This window comes from Neolamprologus brichardi, chromosome 18, assembly GCF_056152115.1.
Source record: "Neolamprologus brichardi isolate AB-2024 chromosome 18, ASM5615211v1, whole genome shotgun sequence".
Classification (NCBI taxonomy): domain Eukaryota; kingdom Metazoa; phylum Chordata; class Actinopteri; order Cichliformes; family Cichlidae; genus Neolamprologus; species Neolamprologus brichardi.
Window position 1 is genome coordinate 7,625,573 of NC_142121.1, and position 21,985 is coordinate 7,647,557.

Genomic DNA, 21,985 nt, shown 5'->3' on the forward strand with positions numbered 1-21,985 from the left:
CCATGAATTGGAAAACAAAAACCGAAAAAACAATAACTAAATAAAATCAAATAAATATATTCCACTTAAATACATACAAATACAAACACAAACATTTATATTTTTTTGTGGAAAAATACTTTATAAATAAAAGTCATCTAGTACAGTGCAGCAATGCTAAAACAGTGATTGTGATAATTTACAGAGAGAAAATAATAATAATAACGTACAGATGTGAGCCAGCTGCTGTATCAAAAACACGTCTGTTTCAGTTTAGTAAACTTAGCAGTGTTTCCAAAGCAGTAAAGCCAAAGTCCAGCATAGAGCGGCTGAGTGAATGTGGTCTGGACTCTGTGGAGGAGAGTCATGGTTTCAGAGACGCTGTAGAAGGACAAAATACCTGCTCTGTGATCCAGGTACACTCCTACTCTGGAGGAACGAGGACCTGAGACACGAGTTTGGATGTTGTTGTACTGAAATGTATAACTGTTTTTGAAGCAGTCTAGTGCCCAGGATTTTTCATTACGTCCAAATCTATATTCAGTCCCACTCCCTGCTCTGCTGATATTCTTGTATGCGACTGCTACATAAGCTCCTCCCCCTCTCCACTCCACCTCCCAGTAACAACGTCCAGTCAGACTCTCTCTACTCAGAACTTGCCACATTATAGTGAATCTGTCTGAATGATCAGAATAAGACTGTTGTTGATTCATTAATGTTGCTTTTCTGTTCCCCTCTGATAATAACAGCTGTTTGTTTACTGTGTTTGGATCCAGTGTGATTTCACATGAATATTTTAAGAATCCAGCTCTGGTCTTTGGCTCTGGTGGATCTGACAGTAAAACATCCACTTCAGTGACTGTCAGTGAGATGTTTGTCCATTCCTCTCTCAGAATGTCCTGTAGTTTATCTCTGACCTCTGACACAGCTGCTGTCACATCCTCAAAGTAGCTCAGAGGACGGATATTGATGCTGGATGAGTCTGTAGACTCACTGAGTGCTGACAGTGAGGGGTAGTTGTGTAGAAACTGGATGTGATCCTCTGTGTGTGAGAGCTGCTTCAGCTCAGCATCTTTCCTCTTCAGCTCAGTGATCTCCTGCTCCAGCTTCTCCTGAAGCTCTTTGACTCGACTCACTTCAGTTTCCTGCTGGGATCTGATCTGCTGCTTCACATCAGAGCTTCTTTTCTGGATGAGATGGATCAGCTCAGTGAAGATCTTCTCACTGTGCTCCACTGTTTGATCAGCAGACTGATTGATGGCCTCCACCTCCTGTTGAAGCAGCTTCACATCTTTCTCTCTGTCCTGGATTCTCTGCTGGATGTTTTGTCGACTCACCTCCAGCTCTCTCTGCCTCTCAGTCCTTTCTGCTGCAGCTGAGACTGTGTCGTGGCCTTTATGTTCATCCACCGAGCAGAGATAACAGATACTCTGCTGATCAGTACGGCAGAACATCTTCATCACCTCATCATGACGAGAGCAGATGTTCTCCTGGAGCTTCTTGGAGGGCTCCACCAGCTTGTGTTTCTTTAATGGAGCCACATCATAATGACGCTGAAGGTGTTTCTCACAGTAAGATGTCAAACAGACTAAACAGGACTGGAAAGCTTTAATTTTTCTTCCAGTGCAGACATCACAGGCCACATCTTCAGGTCCAGCATAGCAGTGATCATCATCAGGGGCATCTTGAAGCCTAATCCTCTTCAGCTCTTCCACCAACTCAGCTAACATGGTGTTTTTCATCAAGAAAGGTCTCGGTGTGAAAGTCTGTCTGCACTGAGGGCAGCTGTGAGCTTGCTTTGTATCTTCTGCATCCCAATGGGCTTTGAGACATCTCATGCAGTAGTTGTGTCCACAGGGAATAGTTGTGGGATCCTTCAGTAGATCCAAACAGATCGAACAGCATAATTTTGTTTCGTTGTTCTGAAATTCTAGCTCTGCCATTTCAGCTCTCAGTTTCATGCACAGCCAACATGTGTCTCTGTCTGCAATGTTAGAAAAGTTTGTCTGAGCTTCCAGACATACAAGCTGGTTACACCCACTCACAAATTTAAAGAACCGTGAACGTGAAGAATGAGCAAATATGTACCGCGTCGGTGAAACACCCAACCCTGACGTATCATCAGGGTTGGGTGTTTTGTTTTGGGGTTTTTTAGATGCAACAGTTGTTCGAGATGCTGGAGATGTATTCATTCACAACAAACAGAGGTGTGCTATAATTACATGCTTTAATGATGTAAATGTCAATGTGATAAGTTACTTTTGTTTTATTCCCACGTTAACACTGTGCTTTAGTAAAGGGCACACCTTTTGTAAGTCTCTGCCTCATATAGTCAGGAATGTTAACAAAATAATTGCTGTAGCGTCAATATTTGGGAAATAAAAAAAAAGATTTTTTATAAAACAAAAAAACAAATTAAAAAAAGACCAAGAACACAACAGAAATCTACCATCTGACTTTGCATCTGGCCCTTCTTGTTTTCTGTTGTCGCATGCTGTTGTTTGCTTGTTTGCTCACCTCTCCTCCAGACTACACCTGGTCTCTAGCTGGCAAAGGCCCAGAAACAGCAACACCATGAGTCTTTATGACGTCCTTTTAATGGTGAGGTTGGTGGAAGGGAATGTGCCACGTGTAGTATCTGTTGGTTTTAAACGCTTGCAGAATTTTCTCAATATATTTGTCTCAATGTTCTCACAGTTAACTTATTATCATTATACTCGAATGGCAGATTGAGAATTGTTCATTTAATCCATAATTGTATTTAACTGCTATTTCAAGGAGTGGAAAAAGCCACTGGCTATTACGTCAGGGGCTGCAACTCCTCTCGAGGATCGGTGTGTGCCAGATTGTGATGGAGAGTCGGGGGTCCTTGTTAAAGGGGTTTTGCCCAGTGCCGAGCAGTGTTGGTCAAGTTACTTGAAAAAAGTAATCAGTAACTGATTACTGATTACTTCCCCAAAAAAGTAATCCCGTTACTTTACTGATTACTTATTTTCAAAGGTAATTAATTACTTAGTTACTTAGTTACTTTTTAAAAACACGATTTACAACCTGAATAGGTGATAAAGTGATAGATCTTTCAGCCCAATTCTACTTTTTCTACATAATCCATCATACAAAATGTAATCAAGTGGAAAAGTCTCTTTTTAAAACTTATTTTATTAGTTTTAATCTTTTAACTTTATGCATCAAGCAAAAATTTAATTATATGCAACATTCTCTGACTGGAAGAAATTTGTTTAACATTTAAACCTATTTTCTGCACATTCCAGCACATAAAATATTTTTTGTGTGTGTTTACACTCACTCTTTCAAATAGATGCAAGTAAAACACAGCAGAAAATAAATAAAGTCAAAGACTAGCGGTCCTGTTGCTCTATTTTCACCTGTAAAGCAGGAGTGGGGTAGGCGGAGGTTTACCCTGGTGCAGGTGTGCCGCAGCGGTCAGTGGAAGAATCCGGGAGTTTCTCTGTGAGTTTCCCATTACGTCGTAGCTACTCGGTGCTTGCTTGGAAGTTTAGGGGGTTTTTTGCTGTAAAAAGAAGTTTTCTTCCCACGAACAACGGACACTAATGTTTTTGTCACTTTTTATGGAATCAAACTTAAAGTAAGGTCAGTACTTCCACGCTTTAAATGCTGCACGCTCATACTCTCTCCCGCACTCGATATATTATCCATTGTTGATCTGCACACAGCTGTTGTCATTAATGTCGCATTCGCTTACGTCACTGTCATGAGACATTCTCGCAAAAAAAAATCACGGTTTTAGTAACGCAGTAACGCAGCGTTCCTACGGGAAAGTAACGGTAATCTAATTACCGTTTTTGCAATAGTAATCCCTTACTTTACTCGTTACTTGAAAAAAGTAATCGGATTACAGTAACACGTTACTTGTAACTGCCCATCTCTGGTGCCGAGTGGTTTCTATGTAGTTAGGATTATCTTTAAATTACACATGTTATCTTTTCTTTGTGGAGCTTTTCTAGTTTGATTTTTCTTTAGTTTGCTGCTCTGTATATATGACACATTAGATCACAGCTGTAAAGGAAATAATAAAAAGGCTGGACTGTCAACCTTCCGAACAATTTATTTCTGCCTGCAGAACTCGGCCAACCCTCACACGGAGTCTCTGTGCCATGTGATGTTTGCTGATGACGTTGTGATCTTTTGTGATTGTAGGGACGATGTGGAAGCGAGTCTGGAGAGGTGTAGGTATCCTCTGGAGAGAACAGACATAAAAAGTAGTAGCGGGAGGGTTTGTAAAGTGCGCATATTAGGGTTCAATCATCAAAAGAAACAGACAGTGCACAAGGGAGGTGAAGAAGCGAGAGCACACAGGGTGTAGTGGTTCGAGATGAGCGTTGAGGTGATTTATGACTGAAGAATAAGACCAAGAGATAGTAGTGACACCTGCCTGAGGTGTGGTTTGGAGATGGTGGTGCTGACAAAAACACAGGAGGCTGAGCTGGAGGCCGCAGATGAAGACACAAAGGTTTTCATTGGAAATGACCAAAATGGACATGATTAGATTAGTACTGGCAGCAGGAGGGATATCGCTGCATTTAATATTAAAAACACTGTATGTGTTGAGTCTGTGTTTCCAAAGGCCCCGCTAGAGACTTATTCCTCATGAAGAACACAAGACAAAACAGAAGATCTTCAACCGGTCTTTAACTCGCTAACGAGGGAAGCCTTGGTCAGAACCAGGCGGTGGAGCATACTGCTCGTCACCTGTCTCTAGCCCAAATCCTTTAAAGAGCAGCTCTCCTCGTAGCCTTTTTATTGACAAACTGTTACAATACACATCACAGCACCTCCCTCCGTAAAACCCCCCAATGGTTCTAAGACGAGGCACTGTGTGTGTGTGTTTGTGTGTGTGTGTGTTTGTGTGTCATGGGGGTGCGTTTATGTGACCTCCTGCTCACCAAAAGGATCATAAGAGCAGGAAGCAACATTAAACAGACCCTTCACAGGGATGTGCTTGTGATAAAACACTACAGCCTCCTCCCAGAACCTCGAGAGGCTGGGGAGGGGGACAAAGGAATGTCTTCAATCCTATAGTTTGAACTAAGACTTTACAAATTTAAGAAACACAATGACAACATTTGAAAATTTGACTTAACAGTATGCTTTAAGCGAGGTCAGTACTAATGCACTAAAAAATGCAGATCGTGTAATTTAATAAACTTGGCAATATCAAAACTCTATCATCAGGACAAAGAACTGATGGAATATAACTGAGTATTATATTAATGTTTGACAGATGGTTTTAGTTTTTATTCCTCCAGCTGCAGCTCTGATTTGAGATCAACTAAAAAATTTATATTAAAAACAGCATTCAAATGTAGACTTAATCTACGTGCAAATTTGATCAATTTGATGTTTGATTGATAAAGTTAGCATGTACAAATCGTGGCTCTGTTTCATATGATTATAACAGAACAATAAAATTGTAAAATTGTTTGCAAGCAACACTGAAAAACGTTGAAGAATAAAGTGTCGTCTAAAAATCCATGTTTATTACGATACACACTGATGAAAAAGACTCTTGGTTTTCAGAGGTGCTCTCTCTGTATGTATGTATATATGTGTGTGTGTGTGTGTGTGTGTGTGTGTGTGTGTGTGTGTGTGTGTGTGTGTGTGTTTGTGTCAAAATAACATCAGCAGGAGCAGCTTGGAGTCCAGTCTCCTTCACACTGAGGAGGGACATATATGCAGGAACAGTTGTCATAACTGTTACAACCACCAGATGGCGAAAGAGTCCCACTGCAACTTTAAGCCATGAAGGATGTGTCTTGATGTTTGCTTGTGATAAATCTGCTTTATGTGAGTCTTTTTCAGAAAGTAACAGTAATATGTCTGATTATATGTCTTTAATCAGTAAAGTCTCGCTTTGCTAGAAATCAATAAATAATAAAATTGTAAACATGCAGCTGTATGTTAGAAGTCAAAGGGTCCTTAAGTCTTCTGTAAATTGACGGGGATCAAATGAAGGACACAAGTATCTGTTCTTACTCTAATAAATGCTGCTTTAATATCCAACAGACTATTTTCCTTCCTCATCAGCAGTAAACAGCTCGACTGCGTCTGTGCATTTGTGTCCTCCATACTTGTTTACACAGACATCTCAGGCTTGATGCCACGATGCAGTGTAGAAACCTGACAACCCTCTGACTCATGTTCAAATGTTCAAGGACATTTCTCAGGATCATGTATGACCCCTTTTTGACATTTGGACTTTCATTAATAATATTTGTGTTTCTGATTCATTTTCTGGAGACTTCTGTCCAACGTAGTGTCCAAATGAAGCCTGAAGCTTTTCTTCACCCTCTTGTCAGATGGTCAGCAACAAAACTCTGTTCCAACCAATGTCTGATAAGAGATGAGACACAGCAGCTGAGCAAATGATCATTTCATGCTGAAGACATCCTCAGACACAATTAAATACATACATAAACACAGCCTGGTGCCAATAACACAGCTAATGACACTGCTGTATCACTGGCTTTACTGATTAAAGACCATATCTGAAGGAAATCTTTGAACACAACAGAAAGTGACCTTTTAAACCTGCAACACTGATGCTGCATTCAAGGACCATTACAAACATCTGAAAGGACTTAAGAACATGAAGAAAATGTGACTTGTTTCTCTGTAATGAAGCTGTTTTAGTGAAGAAAGTTGAAAGGTCACAGAGTGACTGCTGAATCTTCTGCTCTAAACATGAACTCTGAACTTTGTGATGCTTCAGGAGGAAAACTGCTTCAGTTATTCTCTCAGATTAGTTTCATATTTTCTGCATCAGATTTGAGTGAGATCCTGGAATGAAGACAGAAGAAAAGACTTTGTTCAAAGTTTGATTTATAGTCAAACCTTCCAGTTTATTCACACAATAAAACATCAACACAATATATGAATTCATTCATTAAAATCACAGTTTTTCCTCGTTTGTTTGATTATTTTGACAAAAACAAACACAAACACACACACATGGTCTGCCATACTCATAAAGAGAAATGTCGACATTTTTCAATACAAATATTCCAGAAACATTTAGAGGATAGAGAAGTTTACATTTTCATGTGGAGAAATATTTTAGTAAATCAAAATGATGATGAGCAGTGATAGCCTCCATAAACAGTCACAGGAAAGATCTCCTTTAAAAACTCAGAAACATCAAGAGAACAACTAGAAGATGTGAGGTACCATCCATAATGTTTGACTGACAGCTGATCTCTGTGCAGAAATGATGGAGAGAAAATAAAATGAAAATAAAATACAGATTTAAACCCACAATATGAAAGACTTCAGACTATTTCACTTTAATCAACTCAGCAGTGTCTCCATAATTTAACCAAAAAGTTAGTCCAGCATAGAGCGGCTGAGTGAATGTGGTCTGGACTCTGTGGAGGAGAGTCATGGTTTCAGAGACGCTGTAGAAGGACAAAATACCTGCTCTGTGATCCAGGTACACTCCTACTCTGGAGGAACGAGGACCTGAGACAGGAGTTTGGATCTTGTTGTACCGAAATGTATAACTGTTGTTGTCACAATCTAATGACCAAGATTTGTCATTACGTCCAAATACACACTCATTACCATCTCCTTTTCTGCTGATATTCTTGTATGCGACTGCTACATCAACTTCTCCCCCTCTCCACTCCACCTCCCAGTAACATCGTCCAGTCAGACTCTCTCTACTCAGGACCTGCAACCTGTTAGTGAATCTGTCTGGATGATCAGAATAAGACTGTTGTGACTGTGGTGGGGTGTGTGGTTTACTGGGCTTAAGCCCGGGTTGTTTTTTCAGAAGCCCGGGGTCTTTTGGAGTGTAATTTTTTCATAGTTAGATGCCTTGCTGACACTGTATAAAACAAAAACTACACACAATACTCGAAGCACATAGTGCACACTGTGGGAATTTACGACTGTGCATAAATCCCCCCTAATATTGGTATGATCCGAGCTCAGACACTAAGCGACTGAGCGAGGGGGCGGGGCAGCTGCTGCCTGTTGGAGAAACGCAGCGAGGCAGACAGAGGAGAACTGAAGTTCGACCAGGTACCAAAGCAAATCATTCGTACTGTACAAATAATGTAAATATGACGGTGTATCACGAAAGATCGATATCAAACTGATCACTTGACCCATATTACGTTGCTTGCTCTTCGAGTGAATCAACAAATGGCGAAATGAAAAGCCGAACAACAACAATGCTGTTTCTTTAGAGTCTTAGCTTACGTGTGTTTATTTCATATTTTCAGTTGTTTCCCTCCACGGCTAAATAAATCGGTTTCAGTAATGCACTGATATACAAGAATGGACCTAAGGGGCTTCTTTCAAAGAAAAAACTCTGGTAGTATTTTATATATTATGCTTTGTATGTTGTTCAGTATATTTCTATGCAAAACAAGAGGAACTTCAATACACAGCAGTATATTCACAGTTGAAACCAGATATTTACATACACTTTATGGAAAACACAAGAACATTTTTTTACTGTACAACATCAATTTAGAGTAAACTTATTTTGTTTTGGTTAAATAAATATTGAAATATATTTTGAACGAGTTAAATGTCAGAATAAAGAGAGACAGAGCTGTCTATTTTTTATCACTTTCATCAAATTTAGGAGTACATGTACACTAAGTTTATTGTTAATTAATAAGAAAACTGCAGACGATTCCATTCTGAGCTGAAGAAGCTTCTGATTGGTTAGTAGAGCCCATGTGAGTAAATTGGTGGCACACCTGTGGATGCATATAAGGCAAAACACAGAACCTGTTTCTTTAAAATGGGAAAATCAAGAGATGTCAACCAAAACACCAGGAAAAGAAATGTGGAGCTCCATAAGTGTGGCTCAGTTTTGAATACAATTTGGTGCCATTTGCAATTAAGAAATACAGATAGTTTCTCTCTTTACTCTTAAAGTTAACAAATATGTTTTTTATATTTATCAATCTAAAAAAATAAACATTTAGTCTGATTTGATGTTACAATTAAAAAAGTGTTTTTATCTGAAGAGTTTGTAAATATCTGGTTTCAACTGTATATTTGATGATTGTCAGCACAAAGAGGGAGAGAGAGGAACAGAGAGGAGAATGAGGACAGAACAGAGGTGGAACAAGAGCAGGTGAGAAACACATGTTAGTCAAATGGTTGTTTACCAAAAGTATCACCGTATCATAGGTACTCATGTATCTCCCCATATGGAAAAGAAATAGTAAAAACTTATATGATTTACTCATGAAAGTGGCCACTTTCTCATTACTTTCATATATTGTTTTAGTAAGAATCCAAAACATACAAGTTTCATTATATAATTCTTCAAGGGATCTTATATCTGTTTTCACTCTTGTATGCTTTTCATACAAGTTTCACACAAAACAGATACAAACTTTATAAGATTTATATATATCTTTTCCATATGGGTCGTACCTAGTGTTTCTTTTTAGGTTTGTTATTTTTCAAGTTCTATATTTATTAAGTTCTGCAGGCTTGTTTGCACAACAAGGCGAAATAATTATAGAAACTTTTCTCAATCTAAATAGTGGACTTTGGTAGAATTAAAAAATAAGTGTAGTGCAGATCTATGATGATTTTTAGTGCTACTATCATCTAGTTCTGATTCTGGTTCTGTCTTGGTTAAGTCCTCAGTAGTCCTGATTTTGAACTCTTGTAGTCCTGTTTTAATTCCGGATCAGTTCTGGGTCTGGTTGAATTGGGGTTTAGTCCCTGTGTCTTGATACAGCCCTGATTTTGTTCTGCCTCGCTGCTTCATTAAAAAACTAGTTTAAGGTGTCCTGCATATGTGATATATTTTTTTTCTATATGAAGTCATTCTTTTTGGAACAAAACTCAAAACAGAGCCTATTAATCTTTCAGTCATTTCTACACCTCCCCCCCCAAAAAAAAAAAAAAAAAAAAAAATCCTATATTTTCAAGTTTGCATCGGTTGGAAAAAAAAAGTCACTTAAAGCAATGGGCCAATGTCCAAATTCTCTGTGTCTTGTCCTGCATCTTCTCCCATAGTCTCTGCGCCCTGGAGTGGGCTATCAAGCGTTTCCTCATTCATTGATGCACCCGTTTAATTCAAGTCAAGTACAGTTTTATTGTCAACCCAACAACATACACTCAAGTATACAGTGGGACGAAATATCGTTGACGCAGTGTCGTCTTCTGGTTGGAAGGGTGATGCAGGTCAGCCATGATGCTAGTGACTTTCCCAATGCAGCGTGAGGTGTAAATATCCTGTAGACTGGGTAGAGAGCTGCCAATAACGCGCTCAGCGGTCCAAACAATCCTCTGGAGGGCTCTGCGGTCGGACGCGTGGCAGCTTCCATACCAGACTGTGATGCAGCGGGTTAGGATGCTCTGTATGTTACCTCTGTAGAAGGTGTTAAAGATGGGTTTGGGGATGTGCACCTTCTTCAGTCGTCTCTTGAAATGCAGTCGCTGCTGAGCTCTTTTTGTCACTGATTTGGTGTTGCTGGTCCAGGACAGGTCCAGGGGCGGATCTAGAGAAAATTTCCTAGGGCGGCATGGAAATCAAAATCAAAGCCTTTTTTAAACACATATGCAGGTGTTAAATATGGTTAAATGATTAATATGCAGTAAGTATACATATAAATATTAAACAGCAACAGTCTAAATGTAAAGTGCATTCTAAACTCCACTTCAATAAATTATATGAATGTGCAAAGAGTCATTCAGGACTGTAAAACGTGAACTACAGAACCCAGAGTCTTCATCATTAAACCTCTGGTTGCTTCATTTTTCTATTTTAGATCAGATACTTTAAAGTTTTTAGTAAAGTTGCGTTGTCATGGTGAGGCAAAGTGTTTCATGTGTGTGCGTGTCATGAACGGCTTTAAAATGCCTTTAATAAAAGAACAAAGCGGGGTTTGAGTTCGAGTTACGGCAGACTGTCGCTACTTCTAAATGGAACGCAGCCTTCCTACGGCGGACAGCTAATAACAGGAATCGGACGCGCGGTCCACCCTAGTCCACAGCAACCACCATAGCAACCGCCTAGCATGACCTTAAAAACATATTCTGTCTTCATAACTATCAAAAACGTGAAATGATTTGCAAAGCGTGAAAGTGTTACAGCTGCAGAGAGCTATGGCGGTATCTTTGGAAACTGTTTACACAGCTAATAATATACGATGTAACCATGGAGACAGAGTCAGACAGAGTCAGTCACGTGAGGTAGCGGTGCACGTTTACTACAGTGAATAAGGTGATTGTGTGCACAGCGTCCACACGCTGCACAGGGTAAAGACATTACTTCAATATGTTTTCATATTTATATATATTTACTTCTGTTGTCCATCACCTCAGGTTCCTCATCACAGTTTCAGCCTACAAATGTGCACAAACATTCATGTCTCAGGACAAGAAGACCACAACAGCTTCTGTTCCACTGCTATACATATACTGTACTTATTGATGAAAACTTCCCACAGGACCTTCAGTCATTTCTGACAGGAAGTTTATGTCCATCCTTTAATACTTATGGATGAGGTAACATCAGGCAGCAGTCACATGCAGGTTTGTGCTCTACTTGCATAAGGTGATCTCTGCACATCCAGAATATGCTCACCTCATGGTCCTGAAACTTTCCTGTCCATGATGCTCTCCAAGGCACATGATCTCACATGTGAGGTAAACCTAAGCAGCTCCTTAGACTACCATGAGCTGGATGACTGAGAACCTGCACAGACATCTGTGAGGTAAACATATTTTTCTGTGAGCATCATTAAGTCAACTCTAGGTTTCATGTGCTGATTCAGGTGCTTTACATTTATTCTGTTTTAGAGCAGGTGGAGAGGGGGAACCAGATGGGAGCAGGTTCCACTTTGGGTGAGGAAGTGGAATAAGTGATTACCTTTTTGTCTCAGCTCGTCATCACAACTAAATTCATGTTCAAATGAAGCTTTTTACTGTGACACTGATATCTGTATTTGTAATTGTACCTGCCTTGCTTTGTCACTCCAGATTTCAGCACAGTTCTCTGCACTTGTTTATATGACAAAGTTTGACAGCAGCAGGGCTTTATGTTTGTGGGTTGTTTAATAATGTGAGGCCTTCCTCAAACCGCTGCCTCAGTTCATGCTGAAGCCATCTGCCATTATCTACTAGAAATGCTGTCAAACCTAAAGTGAGGATGTGGTCCCAGCTCGCATAATTAGAGAGACTAAACCAAAGTGGTCTTCTCTGCTGAATATGGTGCCATGGTAGAAGCAGCAGACAGATGGATGTCTTCACTGACAGTCATGTTTTCCTGTGGCAGTTACTCTTTGATGATATGCTTTACATTACCTTTGTTTTAGGTAAGTGTGTTATCATTAAGAATCATTAAAGATAATTTAAGGTATGGTTGGCATTGTCTCCAAAAATAAGTCTTTTGATGTGATGGCTGTAAGGAGCCATAATCTTTATTAATCTTAATCTTATTGATATATAAACCCTCTAGTTTCAGCAGCATTCTTCAGGTTTTTAAAAGCTTCTCTGTGGCAGTGCTGGCATTTAAAAAGTAATCAGAAAGATTCCTGACTGACCTGCTCTGTTGTGTGTAACCTAAAGGGTCTGATTCAGGTCTGTGGTGTATATTGAGTCAGAAGCTAAACACACTGCAGAAACACCTGAGGGTGGTCTATGAGGAATACATCCCAGGAATCATGGAGATCATGCTGACAGAGCTTGATAATTGAAGATGATGCAGGACGAGCGGTTCAGGAATCAGTTCTCATGATGACGATGTGCAACTGCATCTCACCATTATTCTCTACAGAGTTGGTAACATTTCCCATATTTAACAGAATAGTAACTTTGATTTGCATTTTCTGTTAACAACAGTCGAGGCAACAGAAGATTCACACTGATGGATGAAGCCCATCAGTGTGAATCTTCTCTTCTGCTACAACGTCACCTGCTGTCTTCAATCCTCCATACCCGACAGTAACAGCTGACTGTTGTGTTGAGCTTCTTTGTGAGATCTGTTAAATGTAAAGTTCATAAATCCACTACACTTTTTATCAATGTTTGTTTTTCTGTTCTCATTCCTGGAGCTACCAAAAAGCAGAGGTGGCAAAAGTGCAGACGTTCTGTATTTAAGTAGAAGTACAGATACTCGTGTTACTCAACTAAGAGGAAAAAAGTTCAGGCTCTGAAATAAAGCTTCTGTGTGAGTTCAATAAGAAAGATCTATGGTCTCACATCTGTCCAGGTGCTGCCGGCTGAATCTAAGCTTTATCACTTCCACTGTCAAGCTGTTTGTGTCATCACTGGTCTGGTCCAATCACATTCTCCCGGCCTTCTCCAGGCCAATCACCATTCATGCTGCGTACTTTAAACCTCACTGTGCATCTGTCATTCTCCTTCATAGACGCCTTTGTGCAAAGCACCTCCTGCCCAGTTCCACCTCTCATCACTCGAGCTTCATTCAAGTCACCTTCATCTCCATCACCAGCATCTAGGCTCTGGGGGGTCCTGCTCTAATCTGTTTCACAGCTGGAGCTCCGTTCTGCAGAGAGACAGACCACCAAACACCTTTGTACATTCTGTTCATCAATAAATCATCTTCATTCTTTCTGACGATCTCTCCTTATTGAAATGTACTTAAAGTAAAAAAGTAAAAAGTTGCTCCTTAAAGGAAAATTCTGCCATCAATTTTTATGTAAAGGTAACTGAACCTGGTGCTATATTAATATTATAATAATTCTTAATTCTTATCATTTTTATAACACAAAATGATCTATGACACAGTGCACTTTATGATAAAGGCTTTATTCAGCCTAAAAACATGGCAGAATGTAAAACATGTGGACAAACTGAGCTGAGGTGCTTTAACCTCCTCTACATCCCTGTTAGCAGGATGAAGGCGCCCTCTTGTGTTGTGCATCACTTTCAGATTTCACTTGTTAACCTGCAGGAAGACAAAACTTCACTGAGCCTTCAGCAGCTTCAACATCATCAGTAAAGACAGATTTAAATATGTGTAATATCACACTGTGTCAGTTTGTTCACAGGAGTCACAACCTGTAACACTGATGCTGCATTCAAGGACCATTACAAACATCTGAAAGGACTTAAGAACATGAAGAAAATGTGACTTGTTTCTCTGTAATGAAGCTGTTTTAGTGAAGAAAGTTGAAAGGTCACAGAGCGACTGCTGAATCTTCTGCTCTAAACATGAACTCTGAACTTTGTGATGCTTCAGGAGGAAAACTGCTTCAGTTATTCTCTCAGATTAGTTTCATATTTTCTGCATCAGATTTGAGTGAGATCCTGGAATGAAGACAGAAGAAAAGACTTTGTTCAAAGTTTGATTTACAGTCAAACCTTCCAGTTTATTCACACAATAAAACATCAACACAATATATGAATTCATTCATTAAAATCACAGTTTTTCCTCATTTGTTTGATGATTTTGACAAAAACAAACACAAACACACACACATGGTCTGCCATACTCATGAAGAGAAATGTCGACATTTTTCAATACAAATATTCCAGAAACATTTAGAGGATAGAGAAGTTTACATTTTCATGTGGAGAAATATTTTAGTAAATCAAAATGATGATGAGCAGTGATAGCCTCCATAAACAGTCACAGGAAAGATCTCCTTTAAAAACTCAGAAACATCAAGAGAACAACTAGAAGATGTGGAGGTACCACCCATAATGTTTGACTGACAGCTGATCTCTGTGCAGAAATGATGGAGAGAAAATAAAATGAAACTAAAATACAGATTTAAACCCACAATATGAAAGACTTCAGTCTATTTCACTTTAATCAACTCAGCTGTGTCTCCATAATTAAACCAAAATGTTAGTCCAGCATAGAGCGGCTGAGTGAATGTGGTCTGGACTCTGTGGAGGAGAGTCATGGTTTCAGAGACGCTGTAGAAGGACAAAATACCTGCTCTGTGATCCAGGTACACTCCTACTCTGGAGGAACGAGGACCTGAGACACGAGTGTGGATGTTGTTGTACCAAAATGTATAACTGTTGTTGAAACAATCTAATGACCAAGATTTGTCATTATGTCCAAATCCACATTCACCCCATCCTTTTCTGCTGATATTCTTGTATGCGACTGCTACATAAACTCCTCCCCCTCTCCACTCCACCTCCCAGTAACAACGTCCAGTCAGACTCTCTCTACTCAGAATTTGCCACATTATAGTGAATCTGTCTGGATGATCAGAATAAGACTGTTGTTGTTTCATTACTGTTACTTTTCTGTTCCCCTCTGATAATAACAGATGTTCGTTTGCTGTGTTTGGATCCAGTGTGATTTCACGTGAATATTTTAAGAATCTATCTCTGGTCTTTGGCTCTGGTGGATCTGACAGTAAAACATCCACTTCAGTGACTGTCAGTGAGATGTTTGTCCATTCCTCTCTCAGAATGTCCTGTAGTTTATCTCTGACCTCTGACACAGCTGCTGTCACATCCTCAAAGTAGCTCAGAGGACGGATATTGATGCTGGATGAGTCTGTAGACTCACTGAGTGCTGACAGTGAGGGGTAGTTGTGTAGAAACTGGATGTGATCCTCTGTGTGTGAGAGCTGCTTCAGCTCAGCATCTTTCCTCTTCAGCTCAGTGATCTCCTGCTCCAGCTTCTCCTGAAGCTCTTTGACTCGACTCACTTCAGTTTCCTGCTGGGATCTGATCTGCTGCTTCACATCAGAGCTTCTTTTCTGGATGAGATGGATCAGCTCAGTGAAGATCTTCTCACTGTGCTCCACTGTTTGATCAGCAGACTGATTGATGGCCTCCACCTCCTGTTGAAGCAGCTTCACATCTTTCTCTCTGTCCTGGATTCTCTGCTGGATGTTTTGTCGACTCACCTCCAGCTCTCTCTGCCTCTCAGTCCTTTCTGCTGCAGCTGAGACTGTGTCGTGGCCTTTATGTTCATCCACAGAACAGAGATAACAGATACTCTGCTGATCAGTACGGCAGAACATCTTCATCACCTCATCATGACGAGAGCAGATCTTCTCCTGGAGCTTCTTGGAGGGCTCCACCAGCTTGTGTTTCTTGAATGAAGCTGCAACAATATTATGAGTCTGAAGGTGTTTCTCACAGTAAGATGCCAGACAGACTGAACAGGACTTGAATGCTTTCATTTTTCTTCCAGTGCAGACATCACAGGCCACATCTTCAGGTCCAGCATAGCAGTGATCAGCAGGAGCAGCTTGGAGTCCAGTCTTCTTCAGCTCCTCCACTAAATCTGCTAACATGGTGTTTTTCACCAGGACAGGCCTCGCTGTGAAAGTCTGTCTGCACTGAGGGCAGCTGTAGATTTTCTTCTTTTCCTCTTCATCCCAGAAGCTTTTAATACAGTTCATGCAGTAGCTGTGTCCACAGGGAATAGTCACCGGATCCTTCAGTAGATCTAAACAGACTGAACAGCAGAATTTTGTTTGATCCATTTGATTCGTGTGCTGTGCCGTTTCACCGTCTCTCAGTGACTGTCAGACAGTTTCACTTCCTCTGAACAGAAACAACCTCTGTGCTCTGAAGGGAAACAGATCTCTGCTCTTTTTCACCTCCTACAGGAAATGAGGCTCACCAGCAACTGCATTTACACCATGTTGTTTAGACCCATCCTGATACAGACATCTGTGAAGGGAGGCACTAAAGAAATATTCTTACAGAGCGACCAAGAGCCAATCACATGATGCAGGGTGTGGTATGTTTGGTTACAACATGCAGTAACAAGTCTGACGCAGGTAAACTGGTTTAACTGGTTTAAACTGTTAAAATTAGTTTCAACTGGTTCAGCCCAGTTTAACGTTTCTTGAGTTATGACAGTCAACACTCAGCGAGTTCATTTTATATTTCAAAAAGTTCAGCAAAGTTTAGGATGCTGTGATGAATAAAAATAAATCAAACTTTATATTTTGACATTTTCTAATCTTAGTTCATTCTCACACTTACAGAATGATGCATGGGAACAACTGACTCCACTAGATCCAGGGGCATCGCTAGGTTTTAAGGACGGGGGGGGGGGGGGCTTAGCCCCCAAGAGATGCACACGATATGAAAGAACGTAGTGAATGAGCACAAAATTTCACAAACAGAAAACAAAGACTGAGAAATTGCTTTCCTACTTTTTTGGACAGATTAAACATCCTAGGCCACCAATAGATCTATTGTTTTATTTCAGTCTGTTTTATAATACAGTACAACAAGAAAACAGAGGAAATGTGTTTGCTGCATCAATAACAAGAAAAAAACTGAAAATAAAAAAGTACATCCTTTTTATGGCTGCAATCACCAGTTACTTGGTGGGTGGAAGCATCAAAGAATGACGTCTGTTTTTAATTGTGGCAAATCGGTCAATCGCTCTGTTGTGACTCAGATACTGAAGCATGTCTTTTTCAATAGACATGACTGCAAGACTGTGAAGTCTTTTCTGACCCATTGTTTGATGCAGCCTTTTGTCTTGGCACCTGGTTCAGGGATACTGTGGGTGTTACACAGGGCCTTGGTTTTCTCATACAACTCTGTAGCAAATGCATCTGAGTGTTCGCCCTTAAGTGTGTCGCACACAGCTTGTTTGCAGATAAAAGCTTCTGAGTCTAAAGTCTCTTTCTGCAGGAATTTGTGGAGTCCTTCGGTTACAGACAGAATCGACTGAAACATCAGTAGTGCATAGACTGCTGCGAACTTGTAGAGCTTTACTCTGAGACCAACAGCTATGGGGGATCCAATTGCAGATAGGCACTCCAAAATGGCAGGCAATGTCTCAAGAACTGCACTGATTGATCGCAAAGTGTTTGAAAGTTGCACAAGCTCAGTTTTTGTCAATCCCAGCTTTGCCTGAGTCTCCATGAACTTATGATGATTGACTAGGGAGGTGCTGAAGAAACAATTCACAAACTCCAACAAGCTGAAAAGCTCCACAGCCTCTGGGACAGCCTTGCAAGTATTGCACAAAACCAGGTTGAGTTGATGAGCATAACAATGCACATAGATAGCCTCAGGACGGAGCCTTCTAAAATGTGCTTGTACACCTCCAGTGGAGCTCATAACGGCTGCACCATCATATGTTTGTGCTACACACTTAAGCTCTGCAAGACCATTGTTTTGGATCTGCTGCTGAATCTCATTTGCAATGGACCGGGCATCAAATGATTTTATCTCTGCAAGTGCAAGGAGACGCTCCTTCACTGCCCACTCTGACACGTACCTGACACAAACAGCTAACTGCTCTGCCTTTTCATCCCTTGCCTCATCTGCCATGAAGGCATAGACTTTAGACTTTGTCATTTCAGATACAATGACACTAGTAACTTCCTGGGCACAACAGTCAATCATGTCATTCTGGGATGCTGGTGAGATATACTGTGCATTTGATGGGGGATTATGTTTTTGAAGAAAAGGATCAAACTCCTTCAAAAGCTCCATGGAAGCAAGAAAATTCCCTCTGTTCGGGCTGTCTTCACCTTCATCATGGCCACGAAAAGGGAGTCCCTGTCTCCCTAACATAGAGGTGACTGCAACAATTCGTCTGAGATACTCTCTTCTTTCGACTATCTCACTCACATTTGCAGTTGCTATCATCTGTGCAACATTTCCCTGTTTGCTAGTTCCCTGGTAGCTTTTCCACGTAACAACACTGTCCTTATGTGTTTGAGCCATCTCATGCTTGCCAAAGATGACTAAAGCTTTCTTCCAGTTCTTGCAACCGCTACTGACCAAACTATCATGTTTGATGTTTTTGCCAAACACTCTACATGGGAAGCAGAAAGCTGCATTCTGGTTGACTGAATATTCTAACCAGTTGTGCTTTTCAAACCAGCTGTGGTTAAATGCTCGCTTCTGTGCACCAAAAGTATCATGTGGATAGCTCTTCAGCTTCACCTGTCTGGGCCCTGTGTCTTTGTCACCTAAATCAAACCCTGTAGTAGAATGAGTTGCTGCAGCTGCTTCATCATTTTCCCTCTCTTGGCCTGTTTGCTCTCCTCTCTCTCTAATAACTTGATCTTCCTCTGCCTCTCGATCCATTTGCTGCAGCTCCCCTGTCTCTCCTTGCTCTCTCTGACTTGAACTTGCCTGTTGACCTTTTTCTCCCTCAGCCTCTCCTTCTGCCTGCCCCTTCAAGATACATTAAAACATACTGACTTGTAATGTAAATTGCTAATATCATGACTTCTGCTCACACGCCACAGTAATTTGTTGCTCCCAAATATTTTGAAGTTACAAACATTACATTTTGAGCACGCATGTGACTAAAATGGTTGCAATTTAAAGCCCTGAAAAATATTACTAAATTACTTGAATTGAAGTAATATTAAAATAGAACCCTCAAAAATATGTGAGTCAGGCTAATTTGACTTATATATATATATATATATATATATATATATATATATATATCTTTGCTCTCTCCACTTTCTAACCTTGACTCTCCTAAATAAAAGCTCAAGTTAAACAGGTCTTATATGTTGTACCATGACTGAAATGTTTCATATTTCATATCCATAAAATTCTAATCAGACTGTCTGCATCACAAATGACTCCATCCTGTGAAATCTTTGACTCACCTCTCCAGCAGAGGTCTCTCCCTTCTCACTCTCTGTGCTCCTCTGCCCTGACTCCTACAGGTTAATGGGGTTGGAGGAGTGATAATTATTATTTCCACTGATGATAACTATACCTGAATGAGCTCAGCTCGATTTTTCAGAGCTAAAACGAGTGTCAGAAATTATTTTTATGCTAACAATCTAACTTAGTGCGCTAGCCAGGTTTTTATTTATCAAAATGGGGAGCACCTGGTTCATTAATTACATGGGACTCTCTGCTGTTAGCTGAAGCTACCTAATTGTTACTACCAGCCAGTGATGAAGACTTACTTTCTTGAAAAACCTGCGTATATCCATGTTTTCTTGCTGTTTGCAGCATGTGCTCGCAGAAGTCGAGTCTACGCTAGTGCAAAGTCTACGCTGACTGTAGACGGTGATGCTAATGCTAGCTTAGTGGCTAATGTGGAATAGGGTTTGTGTGTGTGTTTGTGTGGCAGTTAACCGAAACCACATGAGACACTGTGTTTGTTTTATACCAAAACCATTATTTTTGTAAGAAGTGAAACCATAAAAAAAGAAGTTACATTGTCAGTACATTAGAAACACGTCACATAAATAATTTAGTGCTGTAACAAGTATTAAAATGATTAAAAACAGATTCATTTAATATGCTTTATAAATGTATTTAAAAAGGAAGTACAGGGAGCACAGGTGTGTTTGTGTGTCTTTATAAAGAATGCTATATTTTTATATATGATAAAGTTTAATGTTAGATATTGTAGTTGTAATATTTTGAATGGACTCAAGCAGCATGTTTTGTCAGAGTTGTGCTGAGAGATTTATATAGACTCTAGCAAAGGAAACTGTGGCCATGTATTGTAAATGGGACTGAAGCAGAAGGTCATTCCTTTGCATTGAATGTAATGATTCCTGAAGCTGTTCAAAGACACTATTGTGAAGAACAAACCTTCCTGTTGTGAAGATAACAGCAGCTCAATCTGTGCGCCTTCTCTATTCTTTACCACAGCACCACACGTTGTTGGCAAGGGAAACCAGTTGCATCTGGTCAAAAGAAAAACAAACAAACAATCTTGGCTGACAAAGCACAGATTCAAGGATAACAATGGTTACACCCTTGTGGATTACAGAGGATGTATTTTGTATCACAACACAGGATAAGACGGCTGATCAGTTTGTTTCACTAACTTTTCTAAACATGGCATTTTGTAGAGGGTCACAGTGTCACAGTGCCTTCGCCCTGCAACTCCCTCGTTCCCCAAGTCTGTCTCATTGTTGATTACCTGTTTGCCACAGACCAAGTATTTCCTGTTTGCAAATAAAGTTTGTGAAATTCAAGAGAGTGCTTCACATTGTGTCTGCATCTGGGTTCACGTTAACACATAATGATCAATACTTTTTGTTGTCCTGTCTGGCACTGTAGCAATCAGAATTATTGTCTGAAGGCCAAGAAAAATGCCCAACAGATTTACTTTCCCAAGTGGGCCTTTTGCTATACTAGTCCACTTGAATGTCATAGTTTGTTTGATCTTTATTAGTTATTTTTATTCTAAATTATTGTAATCAGGCCAGACTGGACTCGGGGACGGGAAAGAAAACAAGAAGAAAAGTTAGGAAGAAAGTTAACAGAAGGAGAGGGAAAGAAAAAGGAGGAAAGAGATGGAGAGAAAAGACAATGAAAATCTGCTTCATCACCTGCTGAAGGAAAGAAAAACAAAACAACAAACAAAAAGAAAACAACACAGTAGCGAAATTAGAGCAACATCCAACATATGCATAGATAACAGCAGTGATGGGAATGACGGCGTTACAAGTAACGAGTAATCTAACTAATTACTATTCCTATCGTTACGACGCCATTACCGTTACTAACAAGAAAACGTGGCGCAGTCGTGTTACTATTTTTCAACAAACAGACGGTTGAAGCTGTGTTCAGGTTACCGCAGCTTACATCAGTTGCAGGAAGTAGCTGCAAGTAATCTGGGCGCTACAGCTTTAAGCAGCTGCGCTGTCCTGCCGACAACAATCACTTTCTTGCATATGATCACTTTTTGGCACAACACCTGGAGCTAAGGGGGCAAAACAATCGCATGAGTGCTGCTGTTTGACTGAGGAAGAATAAAGTAGTCGTGGTAAGACAATCACATGACCACTTTAAGACAAAGCAACAAGGTGATATATACCAGTTTTTAAATTGTGTTGATAGGCCAGTAAAACCAGAGTCATGATAAACAATATGCGTGTTTTTTCCTGAATAGTTTCGTCACGTTTACTGTCTAAGGACAGCGCAGCGAGCACTCTCTGCTTATGAGCAAACAAAAAACAGCCTGGTCGTGTTGGTGTAAAAATGCACCATGTCGACCAATCAAAAATGATATGGCGACATGACGTTTGGTTGTTTAGGAAGACGGGAAGATTTAAGAGTGACAGCGAGAGGGAGAGAA

At 40.2% G+C, this 21,985-nt stretch overlaps 3 protein-coding genes and 1 long non-coding RNA gene across 4 annotated transcripts; 1 reads left to right on the top strand and 3 right to left on the bottom strand.

The window, feature by feature from the left end:
• Positions 1-230: 230 nt before the first annotated feature.
• On the bottom strand, positions 231-1,955 carry LOC148097571 (tripartite motif-containing protein 16-like). The gene has a single exon (XM_087831434.1). It carries the CDS (start codon positions 1,938-1,940, stop codon positions 231-233), a length of 1,710 nt encoding a protein of 569 aa, XP_087687560.1. The 5' UTR covers positions 1,941-1,955.
• Positions 1,956-11,168: 9,213 nt separating this feature from the next.
• LOC148097572 (uncharacterized) lies at positions 11,169-13,619 on the top strand. Its single transcript, XR_015716831.1, has 3 exons — positions 11,169-12,314; positions 12,568-12,780; positions 13,370-13,619. It is a non-coding gene; the product is annotated as an uncharacterized LOC148097572 (long non-coding RNA).
• Positions 13,620-14,714: 1,095 nt separating this feature from the next.
• Positions 14,715-16,436, bottom strand: LOC148097573 (tripartite motif-containing protein 16-like). Its single transcript, XM_087832403.1, has one exon. The coding sequence runs from the start codon at positions 16,422-16,424 to the stop codon at positions 14,766-14,768; it is 1,659 nt and encodes a 552-aa protein (XP_087688529.1). The 5' UTR covers positions 16,425-16,436; the 3' UTR covers positions 14,715-14,765.
• Positions 16,437-17,352: 916 nt separating this feature from the next.
• LOC148097574 (zinc finger MYM-type protein 1-like) lies at positions 17,353-18,501 on the bottom strand. The gene has a single exon (XM_087832445.1). It carries the CDS (start codon positions 18,484-18,486, stop codon positions 17,353-17,355), a length of 1,134 nt encoding a protein of 377 aa, XP_087688571.1. The 5' UTR covers positions 18,487-18,501.
• Between the last annotated feature and the right edge of the window lie 3,484 nt (positions 18,502-21,985).